This window comes from Mus musculus, chromosome 4 (assembly GCF_000001635.26).
Source record: "Mus musculus strain C57BL/6J chromosome 4, GRCm38.p6 C57BL/6J".
Taxonomy (NCBI): domain Eukaryota; kingdom Metazoa; phylum Chordata; class Mammalia; order Rodentia; family Muridae; genus Mus; species Mus musculus.
The window spans coordinates 116,874,415-116,894,946 of record NC_000070.6 but is presented as its reverse complement, the minus strand read 5'-3'; the positions used below and the strand labels follow the sequence as shown (position 1 = coordinate 116,894,946).

General features: G+C 42.1%; 1 protein-coding gene across 1 annotated transcript in view; it reads right to left on the bottom strand.

Annotated features, from left to right (window-relative positions):
• The window catches only part of Zswim5 (zinc finger SWIM-type containing 5), a 111,704-nt gene extending 94,159 nt beyond the window's left edge, over positions 1-17,545 (bottom strand). Inside the window, exon 1 of the mRNA NM_001029912.2 lies at positions 16,884-17,545. Coding sequence (NP_001025083.1) covers positions 16,884-17,487 — 604 coding nt within the window. The 5' untranslated portion in view covers positions 17,488-17,545. The remainder of the gene's footprint in view (positions 1-16,883) is intronic.
• Between the last annotated feature and the right edge of the window lie 2,987 nt (positions 17,546-20,532).

Below are 20,532 nucleotides of genomic sequence, written 5' to 3'. Positions count from 1 at the left end.
GGAGTGGAGCCCCAGGATATGGACTGTACAAAGCTCAAGTGGCTCTGGAAAGCTGCCAGGGCTGGGAATCACTATTAGGCCAGTTATACAAATGAACAAAGTAATGCTCCCAGTTTATTTCAACAAAAACCTGTTTAAACTCCATTATCAGGGGAGGGAGGTATAGAGTTTGCTTTCGATTGCTATGACAAACACCATGACCAAAAGGTTATCTCATCCTACAGCTTATAGTCAGTCATAAAGGGAAGTCAGATCAGGAGCTCAAGGCAGGAATAGAAGAGAGGCCATGGACTACTGGGTTGCTCTCTAGGCTCATGGTCAGCTGCCTGCCTTCCTCCCTTCTCTGTGTGTGTGTGTGTACTTTCTTCCTTCATTGGGAGAGAGGGAGGGAGGGAGAGAGCAAAAGGGAGGGAGGGAGGGAGCAAAAGGGAGGAAGGGAGGGATAGAGAGAGAGAGAGAGAGAAACAAACAAACAAACAGGGTTTCTCTGTGTAGCCCTGGCCCTGGCTCTGGCTCTCCTGGAACTCACTCTGTAGACCAGTCTGGTCAGAGACCCAGTTGCCTCAGCTGGGATTAAAGGTGTGCATTGCCACCACCCAGCTTCAGCTGCCTTTCTTATATCCCCTAGGACCATCTGCTCAGAAGTACCTCTGTTCACAGGGGCTGGGCTCTCCCACATCAATCATTAAGAAAAGGCTCCACAGGCCTGCCTATAGACCAATCTGATGAAGGCATTTTTGTCAACTGAGGTTCTCTTCCCAGGTGACTCTAACAAGAGGCCCCTAGCACAGCAAAAAGAAAACAATAAAGTACATTATGAAGCCTACAAGGGACACACTGTGGGATGCAATCCTTGTCCTGGGAGAGCTTATAGACAAGAAGGAAGGACAATACATAGAACAAACAATTACAACACAAGCTAAAGATAGAAAGTGTTTATCACCTCACTGAAATGTGCTCCCTGGGAAGAAAATACAAAACAATTTGTGTTCACTGTTATATCTCCAGGGGATAAACTAAAGCCTAGCACATTGATATTCAATAAACAATTGCTAAATAACACAAAAAGCAAAAAAATAAAAAAAAACAAGTTTAATTTCAACTACACAGATAAGGAAACAGCATTTTTTTAAAACAGAAAGGTTTGCTTTGCTTTGGTTTTTATGTTGTTTTGTTTCTCTATGTAATAGTCCTGGCTGTCCTGGACTAACTTTGTAGAGCAGGCTGATGGTCTCAAACTTAGAAAAACCACCTGTCCCATTGAGAACAGAAAGAATTTTAAAAGACAAAGAGAGTGAAGCTTCTTTTTGCAGTAGTTAATGCAGAGACTGGTCAATGAGCTGAGATAGAGGCTGTGGAGTGCTCCTTCCTAAATGGGACACTGCTACCACAGAGATCACTGCAGAACAAAGGGTAGATCACTACAGTGAAACGGTGTTTTCTGACACAACAGGACAGTTGAACAAATGACATCACAGAGGCCGTGACTACTAGATGCACCTGGTCAAGCTAGACAAAATCCCAGCATGGATGCGGGAGGTAGTCAAGAAATACCACCCCAGCTGAAAAGCTACTGGCAACTGATGGTTGCTGAGAGAGGGAAAATCAGTTTTCTTCAGGGATGTGGCTCCTGTTAAGTGCCCCCCCCCGTATTCCAGTAGATGCCCCACACCCACACATATACTGGCAGCACTCAGTGGACTCATTAGGTTTTGAAAAAGAACACATGAGATTGGGAGGGAACTCGGGGATAAGGGAGGAATTAGAGGAGAGAGAATAGGGAGTAGACTTGATTAAAGCACATTATACACACATGCAAAATTCTTTCTTTTTTTAAGAAGCAAAGCAAGAAAAGAATTATATTCATAGAACTCCTACAACAGCTAAGAAATTCTGATATACACATACACACACACACAAACAAACATACACATGGACTCACTTAACATGATATTGTATTCCTAATGTATAGACAAGGACACTAAAGCAGACAGGCTAAGAACTTAACCAACATTTCACAACTAGAAAGCAATAGAACTAGGATCTAAGCACAGGTGGGTAGATAGACTGGCTAGGAATTTAGACCTTATTCTCAGTGAAACAGAATGTCTTTGGAGGTTTTTCTCTTGGTGGGGGCAGGGTACTTGCTTTTCTGGTAACACCTTTATTGCAGTATAATTCATGTCATAAGAGTCACCAGTTGAAAGCATCTAGTTCAATGCTATTTAATATATTTGTGATTCTTTTTTTTTTTTTTTTAGGTTTTTTGAGACAGGGTTTCTCTGTGTAGCCCTGGCTGTCCAGGAACTCACTCTGTAGACCAGGCTGGCCTCGAACTCAGAAATCCGCCTGCCTCTGCCTCCCAAGTGCTAGGATTAAAGGCGTGCGCCACCACGCCCGGCTTATACTTGTGATTCTATACACCTTCTGTCAGTATCCAATGTTAGAACACTTTTATATCCAAGAAGAAAACATTAAGTCCATTGGTAATCACTGTTACCCTAGTCTCTGAAAATCATTGATCTACTTTCTCTGCCCAGGGGTAGTGCTGCCTATAGTGGGCTGGGCCCTCCCACATACATCACTAATGAAGATATTGCCTCCATATAAGCCAATCCAATGGTGGTATTTTCTCAAATGAGGTTCCTTCTTCCCAGATGACTCTAGCTTATATCAAGTTCACAAAATAGCCAGCACAGTGATGATGAATAATGCTGCTCTAACTATAGCTATATTAATATCTGTTTAAGTCCCTGCTTTCAATTATTCTGTGTTTTATACCCAGAACTAGAACTGCTGGGTCATATGGTAATTGTTTTATTTTTGGTGGAAACATCATACAATTTTCCAGAGTAACTACACTATTTTCAGCTTCTTCCACATCTTTGCTTGTATTTGGGAGTAGAGTTTAATATAAATAAATAAATAAATAAATAATAAAAATAAAAACCCAAGACCTAGAGAAGTAGCTCAGTGGTAAAGACCTTGTCTAGAATGTACAATGCCCTAGGTTCAATCTCCAGCACCACCAAGAAAGGAAAAAGTAAAGAAAAAGAAGAGACAGAAAAAACACACATACAGCAAGAAAGAGCAGATAAATTAATAATTATTCACCCTAATGGGTGCAAATTAGTATCTCATCATGAACTTAACTGCCATTTCCTTAATGATTACTGATAGAAAATTTTCCTGTATTTTTATATCTTCTTTGGAGAAATGATTTTCAAACCTTTTGCCCACATATGAATTTAGGTTGTTGGCTAGCTTCTGGCATTTTTTTATAATCTGGAGGATATTGATCCCTTATCAAATGTCGTGGTTTTGAACACTGTTGTGTGGTAAAACTTTTTCTGGGGAACGCATCTACTCATCCCAGATAGGAAGCCCATGACAGACCACAGTATGGATACCACCAAAGTCCAACTGAGTGAAGCATGAATTCTACTGGGATTACTTACAGGAATATAGGTGAGGGCTTACTTACAGAAGCAGATATGACTCAGAGCCCACCCCAGAATAGGTGACAGAGCACAAGAGTTGAAAACCTGGTGCACACTGTGCAACCTGCAGACTGCTCAACTGGTTGGAGAATGTCAGTCTGAGCCTCTTCCAGGTGACCGGCCTAGCCTCAGAGTCTTCTTTGCAGCCTGACTTGTCTAAATCTTCTTTTCAGCTCAACTTCTCCTTAGTCTGAGAGTGACTCTTAGGCTCCCTTCTTTCTTAATCTGGCAGGATGGGGTCTAGTCAATCTGGTCTGTTTCAGGGACTTCCTGAAGCCAAATTGAGTTGTTTAGTGTAGAGGAATTTTAATCCAGCAACATGGCTGCTCTGATCACATCCAAAAACCTTGTAGGTCTGTGTAATCTAATTAGAATGCAGACATACCTTAGTATACACCTTTAATCCCAAACAATAAAGGTAAAGTTAGTTTGTAGAAGGAAGCATCCATGTTTGAAAGTGATGTCTAATTAACTGGCAGACAAAGTGATGCATCAGAGAAAGATCTGACAGAATAGGATATGCCCAGATCTAACGAGAACACAGAGAAAAGAGAAGCTACTTATGAGAGCAGTGCGGAGTGAGAGAGGAGGAGACAGTTTTACTGGGAGAGTTTTACAGAGACAGACTGAAAGGAGAACAAGCTAGACACAGGAAAAGACAGAACAAGCAGTGAATGAGGAGCCAGAAGATTAGAAGAGATGGCTAGAGTTAGTATGAGGCCAAGCAGAGCAACTCTAGAAAGGCCAAGAGAGAAGCCAGATTGAGTCAGTCAGCTTGGGGAGGAGTTTGAGCCAGAACAGCTGAATTGAACTGCTAGCCAGAGATCAGAAAGAACTAGGAAAGACGATTATTCAGCAGTAAGTCTCGGAGACTGAAAACATTCTAGACCTAGATAAGATTGTACAGATGCTAGAAGCTTCCAGGTCTAAGCTTAGGTTAGCAGACAGAAGGCGACAACAACTACTACAGGTGAAAAAAAGTTACATTTACAGTTTACCTCCCCTACTTAAAAAGCTTTCCTGCAGGATGGAATTTTTCAATGTCAGAGAAATCTTACACAACAAATACCTATTGAGCACATTTACAAAAGAAGGAGCAACAGACTATAGAAAATTCTACAGACAACATGAAAAATGAGAGCTGAAAAAGGATGCTGTGTTTGAACATCATGAGGTCACTGGTAACCTTTAAGATATCAATTTTAATTTAGCAAATGAGAACACCTGTCAGACTATAAAAGCTTCTAAGAGGAGGTGAAAGGAAGGGAAAAATAAAGACTATGCAACAATAACTGTGAGGCTACCACAGTAATAACGAATGCTCCTATGCTAGGCCTCACTCTAACAGCTTTATTATTAATGTATATAATTCTCAAAATAATCTGAAATAGCATCAATTTTAAAACAGTTTATCGTGTATGTGTGTGAATGAACAGTGAGTGATGTCACATGTATGCAGGTATGGAGGCTTAAAAAGGGTGACTGGGTCCCTGGTTCTGAATTTACAGTTGGTTTTGATTTAGCTGATATTGGTGCTGAGAAAATAACTCCAGTGCTCTGTAAGAGTAGCAAGTTCTCTTCATCATCTCTCCAACTCCTAGATAGTATTATTTTATCCATTTACAGCTGAGAAACAAACATAATAAGGAACCAGGAGTGAGCACACATACACACGCACACATTCACACACATATATACGCACACATACATATACACACACATATATATATATACACAAATACACACACACAGAGGAGTATCTGTTGCGGATAGCCCAATTGTATCTGATGCTAATTCTGTTCTCCTGTGAGGGGCTGCAAACAAGGAATGAGTCAGCACTCAGGTGATTTCCTATAAACCTGCTTCCACCTTAATTTATAAATAAAGGCTAGAGCTGGTGACTGGGTGGAGAAAGAGGGGAAGGTGGAGCTGAAGGTCTTGGGAGAGAGAGAGAGAGGCCAACGGAGGAGGAGGTGGAAGGAAAGCAGAGCAGAAGCACGTGGCCTGGAGAAGCCGCAAGTTATAAGGGGTCTCTAATAGGGGAAGATGGTCGTGTAGTGGTAGAGCTGCCCAATCTAGGCGCACAGCATGTATTTATATTAATTGAGTTGTGTTTTCATTGCTGGGACATATTTGGGTTGGAGACTGACCGCAACAAGTATCTTACAAACATATGAGATAGGAAAGAATGCAATAATATAGCAAAAGATTTGAGGAGATGGCTCAGTCAGCAAAGTGCTTTCCACGTTACCCTCAAGACCTTAGTTCAATCCCTGGACCCACATAAAAAAGCCAAGTGTGGGGCCTGCACACCTGTAATTGGTGCTGAGGAGCAGACAGACAGATCCCTGGGGTTTGCTGCCCTCCTCAACTTTGCTGAATAGGCTCCATATTAGACAGAACATTAATCCTTCATCTTAGGGGGCCATGATCTGGAAAAGGTTCCTATGCTGATCTAATAACATCAGTGATGTTAGTGATGTTTTTCAGGCCAGTTTATCAAGTGTTATTAGACTCGAGCAAAATAAAAACAAGCAGGCTATGAGTAAGTATGATTAATACTACGGGCTTTATTCAATAAAATAATGAATAAATAGGGGGAAAGGTATTGCCCAATTTTCAAAGAAACAATGCATTGCTTACTGAGTATAAATAGTAAATGGATGAAGAAAGGGCTATTTTACCTATTAGATCCATCGTATTTGTACCTAAAAGCAGTAACAATCTTTAAAAGAAAAAAATAAAAGAATTACATAGTGATAAAAAAAGTATTATAAAAATAGAAGTCTATAATGTTTACTTTAGGAAAAAATTACTCAGGAGGCTGAAGAGATGGCACAGTGGTTAAAAGCACTTGTTCTTGCAGAAAACCTAAGTTTGATTCCATGACAGCTCATGAGAACTCACAACTGTTCATAATTTCAGATGGGGATCCAACACCCTTGTCTAACCTCCAAAGGCACCAACAGTGAATGTCATACTAAAGGAATTCCATAAAAGGCTAATCAAGCTTATGACAGTAAACAATTTTCTTAATCTTTATTGCAACATTAGCTGTAATTGTAAATTTTTATTATTTATTTTTATGTGCATTGGTATTTGCCTGTATGTATGTTTATGAGGGTATCAGATGCTCTGGGATTGGAATTACAGACAGGTGTGAGTTGCACATGTGGTTGCCGGGAATTAAACCTGGGTCCTCTGGAAGAGCAGACAGTGCTCTTAACTGCTGAGCCATCTCTCCAGCCCCTTAAAATTCTTATAGTTGGAAATACATTAAAGTAGAGCAATATATTCAGCTGTTTTCATTTTGCACGGTAATCACTTCCTACTTTGTCTCCATAATTAAATCTACTTTAATAAAACATTGCACTAAACACTATTTTACATTTGCATCCTGTATATTCCTTATGACATAGAAATTAACTTCTATACTGAATATTAAAAATATTATGTTTCATAAATAAATGAATGAACAAGCATGAAGAAAACTAACTTGGCATCACACTAATAAGAGGGTCTTTTGACAATGGCTACATTGGCAAAAATTGATACACTTTGAAATGACTTTCAAAAGACAGAAGAGACATGTGCTAAGAAAATCACTCATTTTGCAATCTATTAACAAGTAAAAGTTGATACAAGCCAAAACATTCATATTGTCTAAAGTGCAAAATGTCAACAGTACACTTGAAACAGGGACATTAATGAGGTACTGTGTGTCAAGAGCAGTGTTTGTCACAGAACCCCTGGGAGGGCAGAGATGGAGCACAGGGGTTAGGGCATCTGCCTCCACGCCTGAGGTCCTAGGTTTTTTTTTATCCCAGTACCATAAACTAATTCTCTTTTTGGATAGTTGTGGGTTTTTTATTCTGAAATTTGATTCTCAACAGATTCTAACTCAATTAACTTGATATGTATTCTGAGCATGACCATATTAAACAACAACAACAAAAACCCTCATGTGATTTAAATATAAACCAAGATTAGAGCCCATTTTTTCTTTTTCTTTTCCTTAACCCAATATAGGTCTTTTACTACATCGCTAAACGATCACAAATTAGTCTTTTAATCCAGAATCTTGTTCCTGTAGCTAAACAACCTCTTGATCTGTCGTTTTTTGTGGAAATAGATACCTCTATATTTTGTTGTTGATTTATCTGGTACCTATTGCCTACATAAAAATGGTAACATAATGTATTCTTAGAATCTTAGGCTTTGGTATCCAACCTTGGATTGAACTCAAAATGAAGAATACAAAGTGTATTAGAAACAACTCTATCAAAAGCTGGTAAGCAATTATCTACCATCCTTATCCAAAACAAGTAACTGCATGTTAACTCAGTAAATAAGGAAGAACTAGTTAATAATAGGCTCTACCACTTTTAAAAATATACATAAGATTTTGAAAACAAGAAATATCCAAAGGTTACGTCAAAATGTCAGCATATCTTCCAGGCTCCAGTCACATATAAGTTAATTAAGAGATCTAGCCGTACTACAAAACATATAAACAGCATGTGACCATTCTTTCATTCAATAAAAATTTGTTAACCAGGTATAGTGGCTCACACCTATAATCTTAAGATCTCAAGAGGTTGAAGCAGGAGGTTTGCAATGAACTCCAAGCCAGCATGGGCTACAAAATGAGATAATCACATCAGAATAAATGCATAGATTGAAAAATATGTACTAAAAACCATTTAGAGTAAATTACATTAACCTCTCTAAGGGATAGAAAGTTATATTGAAAACTAAAATCAGTGGATACATATCATTATGAAAAGTATCAGAATAATTTTGCATATGATCATAAGTACTATCTTAGGGTTTCTATTGCTGTGATAAAAAGGACGTGACTAAAAGCAACTTAGGAATGAAAGGGTTTATTTCAGCTAACAGCTGTAGATATCATGAAAGGAACTCAGAGCAGGAACTTGAGGCAGGAACTGAAGCAGAGACCATGGAACACTGCTTTCTGTCCTGTATCCCATGGCTTACTCGGTCTGCTTTCTCACATAACCCAGGACAACCTGCCATGGGGTGGTACCACCCATGGTGTGCTGGGCCTTCCCATATCAATCATCATTGATCAAAAAATGTCCCACAGGCATCCCTACAGGCCAGTCTGCTGGAGGCATGTTCTCAACTGAGGTGGCTGGCTTGTGTTGAGTTGACAAAAAAAGAAAATAAAATCAGAGCCGGGCGTGGTGGCGCACGCCTTTAATCCCAGCACTCGGGAGGCAGAGGCAGGCGGATTTCTGAGTTCGAGGCCAGTCTGGTCTACAGAGTGAGTTCCAGGACAGCCAGGACTACACAGAGAAACCCTGTCTCAAAAAAAAACAAGACAAAAAACAACAACAACAAAAAAAAAAAAAAAAAAAAACCAAACTCTAAAACAAAAAGCACAACAAAATGAATTATTGTCTCCTGGGAAATGCTGGGGCTTACATATGGCAGGCAAGCCGCCTATGGGCTGAGCTATACCCAAACCCTAAATTTTTCTCTTTTTGGTACAAAGTATTGATCTTTAAGTGTACAGTCCCATATTCTTAAAACTAACCAAAACAGAATACCATCAGTAAATGCCTTGATTTTTCATAGCCATGTGGAATTTTTTTTTCTTCTTTCTTTTTTTGGGGGGTGGGGTGGGGGCAGTTTTATTGTTTTGTTTTGAGATAGTTTCTCATGTAGCTCAGGCTAGCCTCAAACTCAACATCTGGACACTCTGAACTCCTGATCACCCTTCCTATCACTGTGACCTTTAACACAGTTCTTCATGCTGTGGTGACCCCCAAACACAGAGTTATTTTTGTTATTTAGTAGCTGTAATTTTGCTACTGTTATGACTCACACTGTAACTATCTGTGATTTCCAGTGGTCTTAGGTGACCCCTGTGAAAGGGTCATTTGAAGCCCCCACCGGCTACCTAATGGGTTTCTATCCCCAGGTTGAGAACCACTACTCTAGAGCACTCAGTTACAGGTGTGCGTCACCACATCAAGCTTCCCAGCCACTGTTGATGTAGGAGAAGTGCCTTGGGTCACATATGCATAAATCAATTTCCAGTCTTTCTCTCTTTGAAATTTAAACTAGCTTTAAACTGACATTTCAGTAATATTTATCTTAAAAATTGTGGCTGTACTTTGATATATTAAAGAAAGTCCTCATGTTTCTAGCCTTTCTGCAAAATACGAAGGAAAGTGCTTCCAGCTTCTGTGTAAAACTGTATTGTGAAGCATATGTGTGCAGTAAAACACATTTAAAAACTGTGCTGCTGGGGACTGGCCTGCACTCTAGGCAAACCCTCCAGCACTCAGCCACAGCACCTGTACGAAGACATTAGTCTAAAATGAAATCTGCTCTTTAGCCTGCCCATTATCTTTGAAATCTAAAACTCTGGTCTCAGGGTGGTCATCTTTATACGGTTCATATATATTTCTTATATTTGGGAAATGGTAAATCACCATTTCACAGGACACCTATGATGCTGTGAGGCTTATATAGGCAGGTTTGGAGTTTCCCCTGTCACTTCCTATAACATGCTCACACTAAAAATTCAGGCTTATCTCCCTTCTCCCTTCAGGATTTTTGCTGTTGGTTTTTGTTTTTCTGGATGTGAGTGTGTTGCTCTTTGTTAGTTTGCTTGCTTGCTTGCCTGGTTGGTTGGTTGGTACTTTGGGGGAAGAAGTCTTGTTATTTTACCTTATGCTATCTGGAACTCCTGGACTCAAGCTATTCTCCTAGATCAGCAACCCTTCATGCTAAAAGTACTGTAGAGATCAGGAATTCACTGCCCATACCTAAACACAATAAAAGCAATATACAGCAAACCAACAGCCAATATCAAATTAAATGGAGACATACTTGAAATAATCCCACTAAAATCAGGAACAAGACGAGGATGCCCACTCTCCCCATATCTATTTAATATAGTACTCAAAGTTCTAGCTAGAGCATTAAGACAAAAGGAGATTGAGGGGATACAAATTAGCAAAGAAGAAGTTGAGGTATCAGTATTTGCAGATGATATGATAGTATACATAAGCAACCCCAAAAATTCTACCAGGGAATTTTTCCAGCTGATAAACAACTTCAGCAAAGTGGCCAGATATAAAATTAACTCAAACAAATCAGTAGCCTTCCTTTATACAAATGATAAACAGGCTAAGAAAGAAAATAGGGGAGAGGAACAGAAGTGATACCTTGAAGGCCAGCAAAATGAATAGAAACTGGCAACCTCAGGAGGTAGGAAGTGGGGGGAACCCTCTAGAATATACCAGAGACCTGGGAGGTGAGAGACTCTCAGGACTCAAAGGGAGGGGGACTTTAAATGAAATGTCCAACAGTGGGGAGAGGGAACTTATATAGTCCACCTCCAATAGAAAGACAAGGCATCAAGTGGAAGGATGGAGTTGCCATCCCACAGTGAAAAACTCAGACCCAGAATTGTTCCTGTCTAAAAGAACTGCAGGGACGTCAGGCAATGGTGGAGCACGTCTTTAATCCCAGCACTTGGGAGGCAGAGGCAGGTGGATTTCTGAGTTCGAAGCCAGCCTGGTCTACAGAGGATGTTCCAGGACAGCCAGGGCTACACAGAGAAACCTTGTCTCGAAAAAAAAAAAAAGTGGGGGGGGGGGGCTGGCGAGATGGCTCAGTGGTTAAGAGCACTGACTGCTCTTCCGAAGGTCCAGAGTTCAAATCCCAGCAACCACATGGTGGTTCACAACCATCCGTAACGAAATCTGATGCCCTCTTCTGGAGGATAGCTACAGTGTACTTACATATAAATAAATAAATAAATAAATAAATAAATAAATAAATAAATAAATAAATAAAAATCAATAAATAAATCTTTAAAAAAAAAAAAAAAAAGAACTGCAGGGACAAAAATGGAGAAGAGACTGACCAAAAGGGGTTCCAGTAACTGGCCCAAATTGGGATCTCATCTCAAGGGGAGGCTCCAAGGTTTGACACTATTAGCAATGCTATGGTATGCCAGGAGCCTAGCATCTCTGCCCTCTAAGAGGCCCAACAAGCAGATGAGCGAGACAGATGCAGATACTTACACCCACCCAATGGACTAAAGTTGGGGACCCCGTGGCTAGAAGAAGTTGAAGAGGAGGGTGACCCCATAGGAGGACCAGCAGTCTCAACTAACCTGGAACCCTGAGATCTCTCAGACACTGAGTCATCAACCAGATAGCATACACTAGCTGGTACAAAGCCCCCAACACATATACAGCAGAGGACTGCCTTGGTCTGACCTCAGTGAGAGAAGGGGCACCTAACCATCCAGAGACTTGAGGCCCAGAGAGTGGGGAAGCCTGGCAGGGTGGGGTGGAGTGGGGGTGGGTGGGAACAACCTCTTGGAGACCAGGAGGAGGAATGGGATGAGTAACTGTAGGAATGTGAACCAGGAAGGGGATAACAAATGGACTGTAAAAAAAAGATTAAAGTTAATTTAAAAAAAAAAAAAAAAAAAAAAAGACATGTCTCAGTAGATAAAGGCATTTAGTACCTAGCCCAGTGACTTGACTTTGATCCCTGAGACCAAAGTGCATGAGAAAACCTATTCCCACAAATTGTTCTCTGACCTCTGCACAAATTTCATACACACACACAAACACACACACACAAGCATACATACATAAATGTAACTTAGGTTTTTAAAGCTGGATGTAGCAGGGCATACCTTTGATTCTAGTATTGCTGGGGCAGAGATAGGCAAATCTCTGTGAGTTCATAGTCAGCCTGATCTACAAAAATAGCAAGTACCAAGCCAGCCAGGCATATATAGTTAGACTCTGTCTCAAACAACAAGAAAATTTAATGTGGGACTGGAAAGATGGCTCAGTGGTTAAGAACACTGTCTACTTGCTCTTCCAGAGGTCCTGAGTTCAATTCCCAGCAACCACATGGTAGTTCTCAACCATCTGTAATGGGATCTGATGTCCTCTTCTGGTGTGTCTGAAGACAGCTACAGTGTACTCATATAAATTAAATAAATAAATCTTTTTTTTTAAAGAAAGAAAACTTAATGTCACCAAATATTTCTTAAAGGTATATAGCTGCCTTTTGTGACAAAATATCTTACATATAAATTAAGCCATGATGAAACTTTGTTGTAATTTTACCTATTCTATTCAAGTCTACAGGGAATGCTATAAAGCTTTCTAGTAGGTAGCAGTAACTTTTGTATCCCCCAATATTATATATGAAAATTAACTTCATATGAAACTCAGTAACTGGGGCTACAAGTATAGCCAGTAGCAGAGCATTTGCCTGGCCTGAGCTCCATTCTACACATCACAAAACAAACAAACAAACAAGCAATAGCAACAAAAGAATAACTATTATACTTGTTATAATACATAGGCAATTTCACAGATATGTTTATTGATGATATACAATTATACATAGTTATAGACTTACTACTTGATGTTTAAATTGTGGATAATTTCCTGAAATTGACCTTTTCTACTACAACTATTAGCTTTGTAGTCATACTTTTCCACACAAGGTAGCACTTGACATCATAAAACACCAATAAATAAAACATTTTTAAATTTTGAATTATGTTACCTTCATGATAGTGAGGGATCAGACTGCAAGTTTATTAACACACCTTCAAACCTAGAGAAATACATGAAAAGACTAATTTCCCCTTCTAAAAGCGACAATACTTCTGATTCAGTATTGTTATGTAAAAGAAGCATATTTTTAAACACAATAAGCCTGAAGTCCTCCCTTCTGTTGACCTGAGGTAAGAAGTTTTAGTTCTCATTCAAAATGTGGTATTTTCTACCGAATACCAAGCACACTGATTCAACATGGAAAGTAATCAGAAGTTATAAAATTTCGCCTATATGTGGAAAGTAATTTGAAGTTATAGAATTTAACCTATATGGACTGTATAAAAGTTTTGTTTGCTTTTACTTTTCCATAAAAACTTTTGTGTGTTGTGCTTTTATGTCTGTGAAAAGAACGTACTATGTAATCCAAGCTGGCCTCAAACTCATGATTCTCCTGCCTCTACCTCAGTGCTGGTTTTACAAGAGTATACTCTTGTTCAACACGCATGCACACACACACACACACACATTCTAAGGGCCTGGAGAGGTGGCTCATCAGTTAGGAATGCTTAATGACTAAAGAGGTCCTAAGTTCAGTTCCCAGCACCCATATGGGGTGGCTCACAACCCCTATAACTCCAGCTCCAGAAGATCTGCCGACCCTCCTGTATTCCACATGCACCCACACAGATAACCAAGTAATTATAAGTTTAAAGTATCTTTTTAAAAATTTCATTGTGAAGCTGGGCAGTGGTGACACACGCTTTTAATCCCAGCACTTGGGAGGCAGAGGCAGGCAGATTTCTGAGTTCGAGGCCAGCCTGGTCTACAGAGTGAGTTCCAGGACAGCCAGGAGAGAGAGAGACAGAGAGAGAGAGAGAGAGAGAGAGAGAGAGAGAGAGAGAGAAGAAGAAGAAGAAGAAGAAGAAGAAGAAGAAGAAGAAGAAGAAGAAGAAGAAGAAGAAGACGACGACGACGACGACGACGACGACGACGACGACGACGACGACGAAGAAGAAGAAGAAGAAGAAGAAGAAGAAGAAGAAGAAGAAGAAAGAAGAGGAGGAGGAGGAGGAGGAGATTCCATTATGAATCTTTTAAAGCATATTAAAGTTTGATTGTTCATGTCTATAATTTCAGCACTTAGGAAGTAGAAGCAGGTGCTCTGAGGTCAAGGCCAGCCTGACCTACAGATCGAGTTCCAGGACAGCCAAGGCTACAAAAAGAAACCCTCTTTTGAAACAAACAAATAAACAAACAAAAAAATTCAAGGTTAGAGAGATGGATCAGCCCCTAAGAGCACTTGCTGCTCCTGCAGAGGATCTGGGTTTGGGTCCCAGCACCCACATAATGGCTCACAATTACTTACAGCCCCAGTTCCAGGGCTTCTGACACTCTCTTCTGGCCTCCAGGGGCATCAGGCACACATCTGGGCACTCACATGTATACATAAAATAAATCCTTAAAATTAAAAAAAAAATAAATTGGTGTTATTGTAAGTCTAGATTTGTCTTTCTTTCTACCTGTAACAATCCTCAGTTCCAAGGTCATGATATGTTTTGGAGACAGTAAGAAAATATGAAGAATCCTTACATAGAGAAACGTAAGAGTTAAAATGAGTTTGAGCTGAGGTTATAGACTAAAGAACATGGTTTACTATCAGACTATATGCAAATAACTCAATTATCACTTGGCAATACTTTTAGAAGACTGATCATCTAGATTAAGTCACACAAAAGTTTAAGAGAGATGGGTCTCTAGCTTTATATATTACAAGGTGATTCATGGCAAAATATTTTATATTATGAAGAATTGTGATATATTCTTCCACACTTACTGGTACAAGTTCAGGTCAGAGAAAATAAATATCACAAAGTGCAAATTCTCAAACATAGTATCAATTCATTCTTTCTTTAGGAAATCCAAATAAATCAGACATTTGTGTCCTTCTCAGGGTCCCTGAAATGCCTGGGTATGAGTCCATTACCCCGTAAGTACACCAACTATCATTTTAAAAGAGGAATATCTGATTTAAATATTATCTGGATCATCCTCTAAATCTGATTTCACTTGGAACTTGACATTTTAATCACTCTAAAAATAGGTACCTCTTGGGGCTGGAGTTACAGCTCTATGGTAGCAGGCTTGCCTAGCATGCCAGAGGCCCTAGGTTCAATTCCCAGCACTGGGAGGGTGGGGGTGGGGAAATAAAACTCATCTCCCTTATATGTTCCCTTAAAATTTGAAATTCTTTCAAACCCATTTCTATCCCTAAGACAACCACTTGAACTAACTTTTACCAATTTATAATGTTTTAAATAAGAATCTTTAAAAGTTAACTGTCCTAAGCTCTCAGAAAGATTAAAGCTTATAGATTAATAAAATGAAACACATTAATTTTCATGTTTTCAACACTTCAATATTAAAGCTGTCTACCCTAATTGCCTATTTATCCAACTCATTCTTTCTAAAATATACACAAATACACAAAGCACTAGCATCTTTCAAATAAGCAGAATGAATATTCATTTCATATTTATTTAAAAATTATAATATGCTTTTTAAAAATACGACAGAATCTATTCATTCTTAATAACTAGGAGAGACTGTTCTATGTAAGAAACTGTGATGTACTAGTTTTCAAAGGAAAATAATTCCAAATATGTTGGTTTTACCTGAAGAGAAGACAGCTGGATGTTTGGATTTATATATATGCATGTGTCCCTGAGCCTGTGAAATGTCCTTCATTCAACTTTAGAGAAATCACTATTTCCCTTAGTAAATATAAGCATATAGTGTACAATAATGTGCATAGAGATGTGCACTTCCAGAATGCTATAATAATTCAAATAGGACCCCCCATAAATGTTTTAATATTATGCATAGCAAATCAATGTTAAACAATGTCGTTTCTTTCTTCCTCCGTAATCATTTCACAAATCAGGTACACTTTAAATACTTAATAAGATTAACAAACTAACTAGACGCTCAAGAGAACGAGTAGATTTTTTAAAATCAGTTTCCATTTTTGTACAAACAAAAAGATAAAACAAAAGCGAATACGAGGACGCGTTAAATGAAAGCATTTGAAACATCCAACGTGACTGGCTTTTGATTTACCCCAGTCTGACAAGGAAGGCAGACCCCGCCCCCACTCCAGATTGTGTAGCTTTTTTCCCCCTTTCCCATGGATGGGGGTGTAGAAAAGAGAAGCTGTCACATTTCCATCTTCCGTTATTGTTAATCTGCAGCCTAGATTCCCAGGCATCACTGGTCGGGGGGAGGGATATTAAAACAGACAATTTAAATTGTCTAAAATGCACAGTATTCTGTTGCTTTTTCCGATGTGAAAGTTAATTACACTCAGATTCAATCTGCTATAACTACAGATTGACTGTGACAGCCTGTCCCTCAAACATTCCCTCTAAAACCTATTGCTCCCTTTCCCTCCTTTCCCTCTAAACTTAAATCAGTAAAACGCGTTTCGAAAAGGGCACATCACACGGTTATTCCTTTAGTATGAGAGTATAGGGGGGAGAGAGAGAGAGAGAGAGAGAGAGAGAGAGAGAGAGAGAGAGAGAGAGAGAGACCTACTCGCTCTTCAAACAAAAAGAAAAAGAAATAGGGCAGCCGGTAGGGGAAAGAGCAGTAGTGGACCTGAAGGAAACCTTGGGAAAAGTTTTTTATGCCACTTTTTTGTCCTTGGCGGGGATGCCGGAGTTGGGCAGAAAGCCTGGGTTTTGACCCAGGGCTTGGGAAGGCACCTGCAGAAGAGGCAGGGGGCCGAGAGGGGCCGGGCAGCACCTACCGACTTGAAGCACGTTCTCCACGGAGCCGCTGTCCAGCAGACGGATGCCCCGGCGGAACGGCAGCCCCTCGCCGCCGCCGCAGCCGCCGCTCGCCGTTCCAGTCCCAGCGCCCAGCCCGGGGGACGAGCCCGCCCCGGCGGCCCCGGGGGCGGAGCCGGCCGGAGCGGCGGCCCCGGGGGGTGGCGGCGGCCCCTCCTCGACCGGCGAAGCCCCCGCCGCGCCGGCAGCCGCGCCGGCTCCCGGGCCGCCCCGGTACTGGAAGCTGGAGTACATGCAGATCTCCCGCTCATTCCGCGGGAAGGACCAGTAGACGATGCGGCGCTGCACCGGCTCCGGGATCCGCTCGAAGCGCTCCTCCACCCGCTCGTACGCCCACTTTTCCGCCACCGTCTTGGCGGCGCAGTCCAGCAAGGACTCCGGCTGCAGGTGGGGGCGGGCCCCGGGGGCCAGGCAGCCGCCGCCGCCGCCCCCCGCCCCTCCGCCGGCTGCCCCGGGAGTCCCGCGGGGGTGGTGAGCTTGCGGGCTGGGCCAAGAGCACAGCCTCTTGGCCGGAGAGATCGGCGGCGGCGAAAGCAGCTCCTCTCGCTCACCTCCTTCCGCCATTGCTGGGGACTGACTGACTGACTGATTGAGGCGGAGGCGGCTGCTCGGGCTGCGGCGGAGACCCCAGCCACGGCCACGCGCCCCGCGCAAGCGCCCAGCGGCGGCGCTGTGGGGAGGGGGCGGGGCGAACGAACCCACGAGCCCGCCGGCCCGAGTGGGAAGCCGGGGCGCCGGTCCCGTGCTCGCGCCGCTCGGGCCGGCGCTGGTTGGCCTGAGGACCAGCGCGAGGCGACGCGCGCCGTCCGGGGCCGCCGCGGGCGCGAGGAGACGCGGGGGCGAGCACAGACTGCGGGCGCGCTCCGGGCGCAGCCAGCCCGGAACACAATCCGAGCGCTCGTGCGGGGCCGCGGGCCGCCAAGGACGAGGAGCGCCCGGCACCAGGTGCCTCCGGCGCACCTGCGGGCGGGCGAGGATGGCCGCGTGGCCAAATGAAAAGACCCGGCCGCCAGCTGTCGCCATGAAGTAACAGGCTTGAGGGGCATGAGGAGAGGAAACAACTCCAGTGAGGCTCCTGCAGCAGACAGAACGGACAAGCGACTGTCGCAACCCAAGGGGCACCAACCAAGCAGAAAGATGCTAAGAAGGAAGCCACCGGGTGGGAGTAGAGGGTAGAATCAAAAAGTTCGCGGGATGAAAACTCTCCCCGTGTCACAATATAGGACAGCATCGGCGTCCCCGCCGGCTCAGAAACTGGCTAAGTCCATCAGCCAGTCCGAACAATGGGGCGCCAGGACCTCACTGCTGAGGCAGCAGCACCCTCGTGGGGTTCTTTGAGGGGTTTAGCACCTTGCATCCTACAGGGGGCGGGGGGGGGGGGAGGAACCAACACTTTTGTGTAGTTTCTGATAGAATTCTCTGATCCCTTACCTCGGGTTTAAATTAGGATTTTCATGTTTTTCTTGTCCGTCTTCTATTCATTCCCCTGAATTTACCTAAAATTTAATGCGTCTTTTGTTATTTGATGTCTAACTGCCTAACTCCATAACAATGAAGGTCATGTCCATTTTCTTCACTGTGGTGTCCCCTCACCCAGGTACATTAGTGGGTACTCACGAGTGACAACTTCAACAGTAACTTCTTCATAAACACGGAGTTGTGACATAATCACTACAACTTTTAAAAAGTTCCAGGAACTGTATTAGAAAACATCCTATAGCTGAGTTCAGCTAGAGAGAGTAGTACAAAGAACGAATAAGAGAAGGTAGACTGCAGCCAAATTAGTTTGGTTTTGCAGTAATCTCTGAAGAAAAGAGCTCCGGCTATAACCTAGATGTGAATCGCTCTTAATGGTCGTGTGGTGCTAATCACGACTCATGATTTGTAAAAGGAAGCTGACAACAATATCTGTGCATATAGCATGTAAGAATTAAATATGTGGTCAATTGCTTCTTTCATAAACATTTTCAAAAATAATATTTCAGAAATAATATGATATTATTTCTGCAAGTATAATTGAATTATTATGAAGTATCAGTCTCTGCTTAAATGAATCTTAAATGAATCACCTACCACAGTCATGGGCTTTCATAATGCCCATTCTTTTCAGAATTGTGTGTGTGTGTGCGTGCACACGCACAAGTACGCCTGTGTGTGTCTTCTTTAATGTCAGTCTCCTTGACTCCACTAATAGATTTGTAAAGACAGAAATCATTTCTAAGTAAGGGATGATTATCACCTGCCATAATTCTTAAAAAATGAAAGTTGCTTGAAGAATATTGAATTTTTAAAATAGAAAGGAAAATGATGATAGACAATAGGGAAGAAAAGAACATTTGATTTTGAATCAGCCAGTGTGTTACTTTGATTTAATCAGTTGTTGACAAGCATGATTAAAAGACCATGAGACAGGAACAAAAACTGTTACTTAAACATAGTAACAGTAAAGTTTGAATTAAGCAAAAAATTTTGAGGACACTACAAAGTAAAAGAATAGCATATCTGAGCCTGTGTTCCTGGTGGTGAGGACCCGGGTGACCAACAGCTTGTTGAGCAACATGCCTAAGGTTTTGTTTTTTGGTTTTTGTTTTGTTTTGTTTTTGTGACTACTGTGGTACGTGTCTTTTTTTTTTTTTCCTTCAATTTTTTATTAGATATTTTCTTCATTTGCATTTCAAATGCTATCCTGAAAGTCCCCTATACCCTCCCCCTGCCCCTGTCCTGCTCCCCTACCCACCCACTCCCACTTCTTGGCCCTGGCTTTCCCTTGTACTGGGGTATATAAAGTTTGCAAGACCAAGGGGCCTCTCTTCCCAATGATGGCCTACATATGCAGCTAGAGACACAAGCTCTGGGGGTACTGGTTAGTTCATATTGTTGTTCCACCTATAGGGTTGCAGACCCCTTCAGCTCCTTGGGTGCTTTCTCTAGCTCCTCCATTGGGGGCCCTGTATTCCATCTTATAGATGACTGTGAGCATCCATGTGGTAGTGTTTTACCCGAGATTCTCTGACTGTGAGGAAGACACACTGCAGTGGTCAGAGACACAAAGAGAATGTGAAAGACTTACCAGAAACGGATGGAAGAACAGGCCCAGAGCCTGAATGACAAAACAACAGCTGCATTTCAACAAGGAAAGATCCCTCCTGCTCTGTTTTCTGCTCCTCTGCCTGCAGGGGCCATGATCCCACCTCCCCCCAGTCTCCGGGGTCCTCCCTGGCCTGGCATGAAGCCTGCACCCCACATGGGAGGCCCTCCCATGATGCCAATGATGGGTCCCCCTCCTCCTGGTATGATGCTTGTGGGACCAGCTCCTGGGATGAGACCACCCATGGGAGGCCACATGCCCATGATGCTTGGGCCTCCAATGATGAGACCTCCCGCCCACCCTATGATGGTGCCCACACGGCCTGGCATGACCTGGCCAGACAGATAAGAGCAGAAGCGCTCTTGATCGTTTTGTATTCTTGTTCTGTTTCACCAAGAGATCTTGGTGATGAGCCTGAGTGTTTACTAAATGAATGACAAGGAAACTTCACTTCCTAACAGAGAGGATATTTTTTTCAGGGAGAAGTGGTACCAAAAAAGTGTGGTTTTCACTTTTATTGG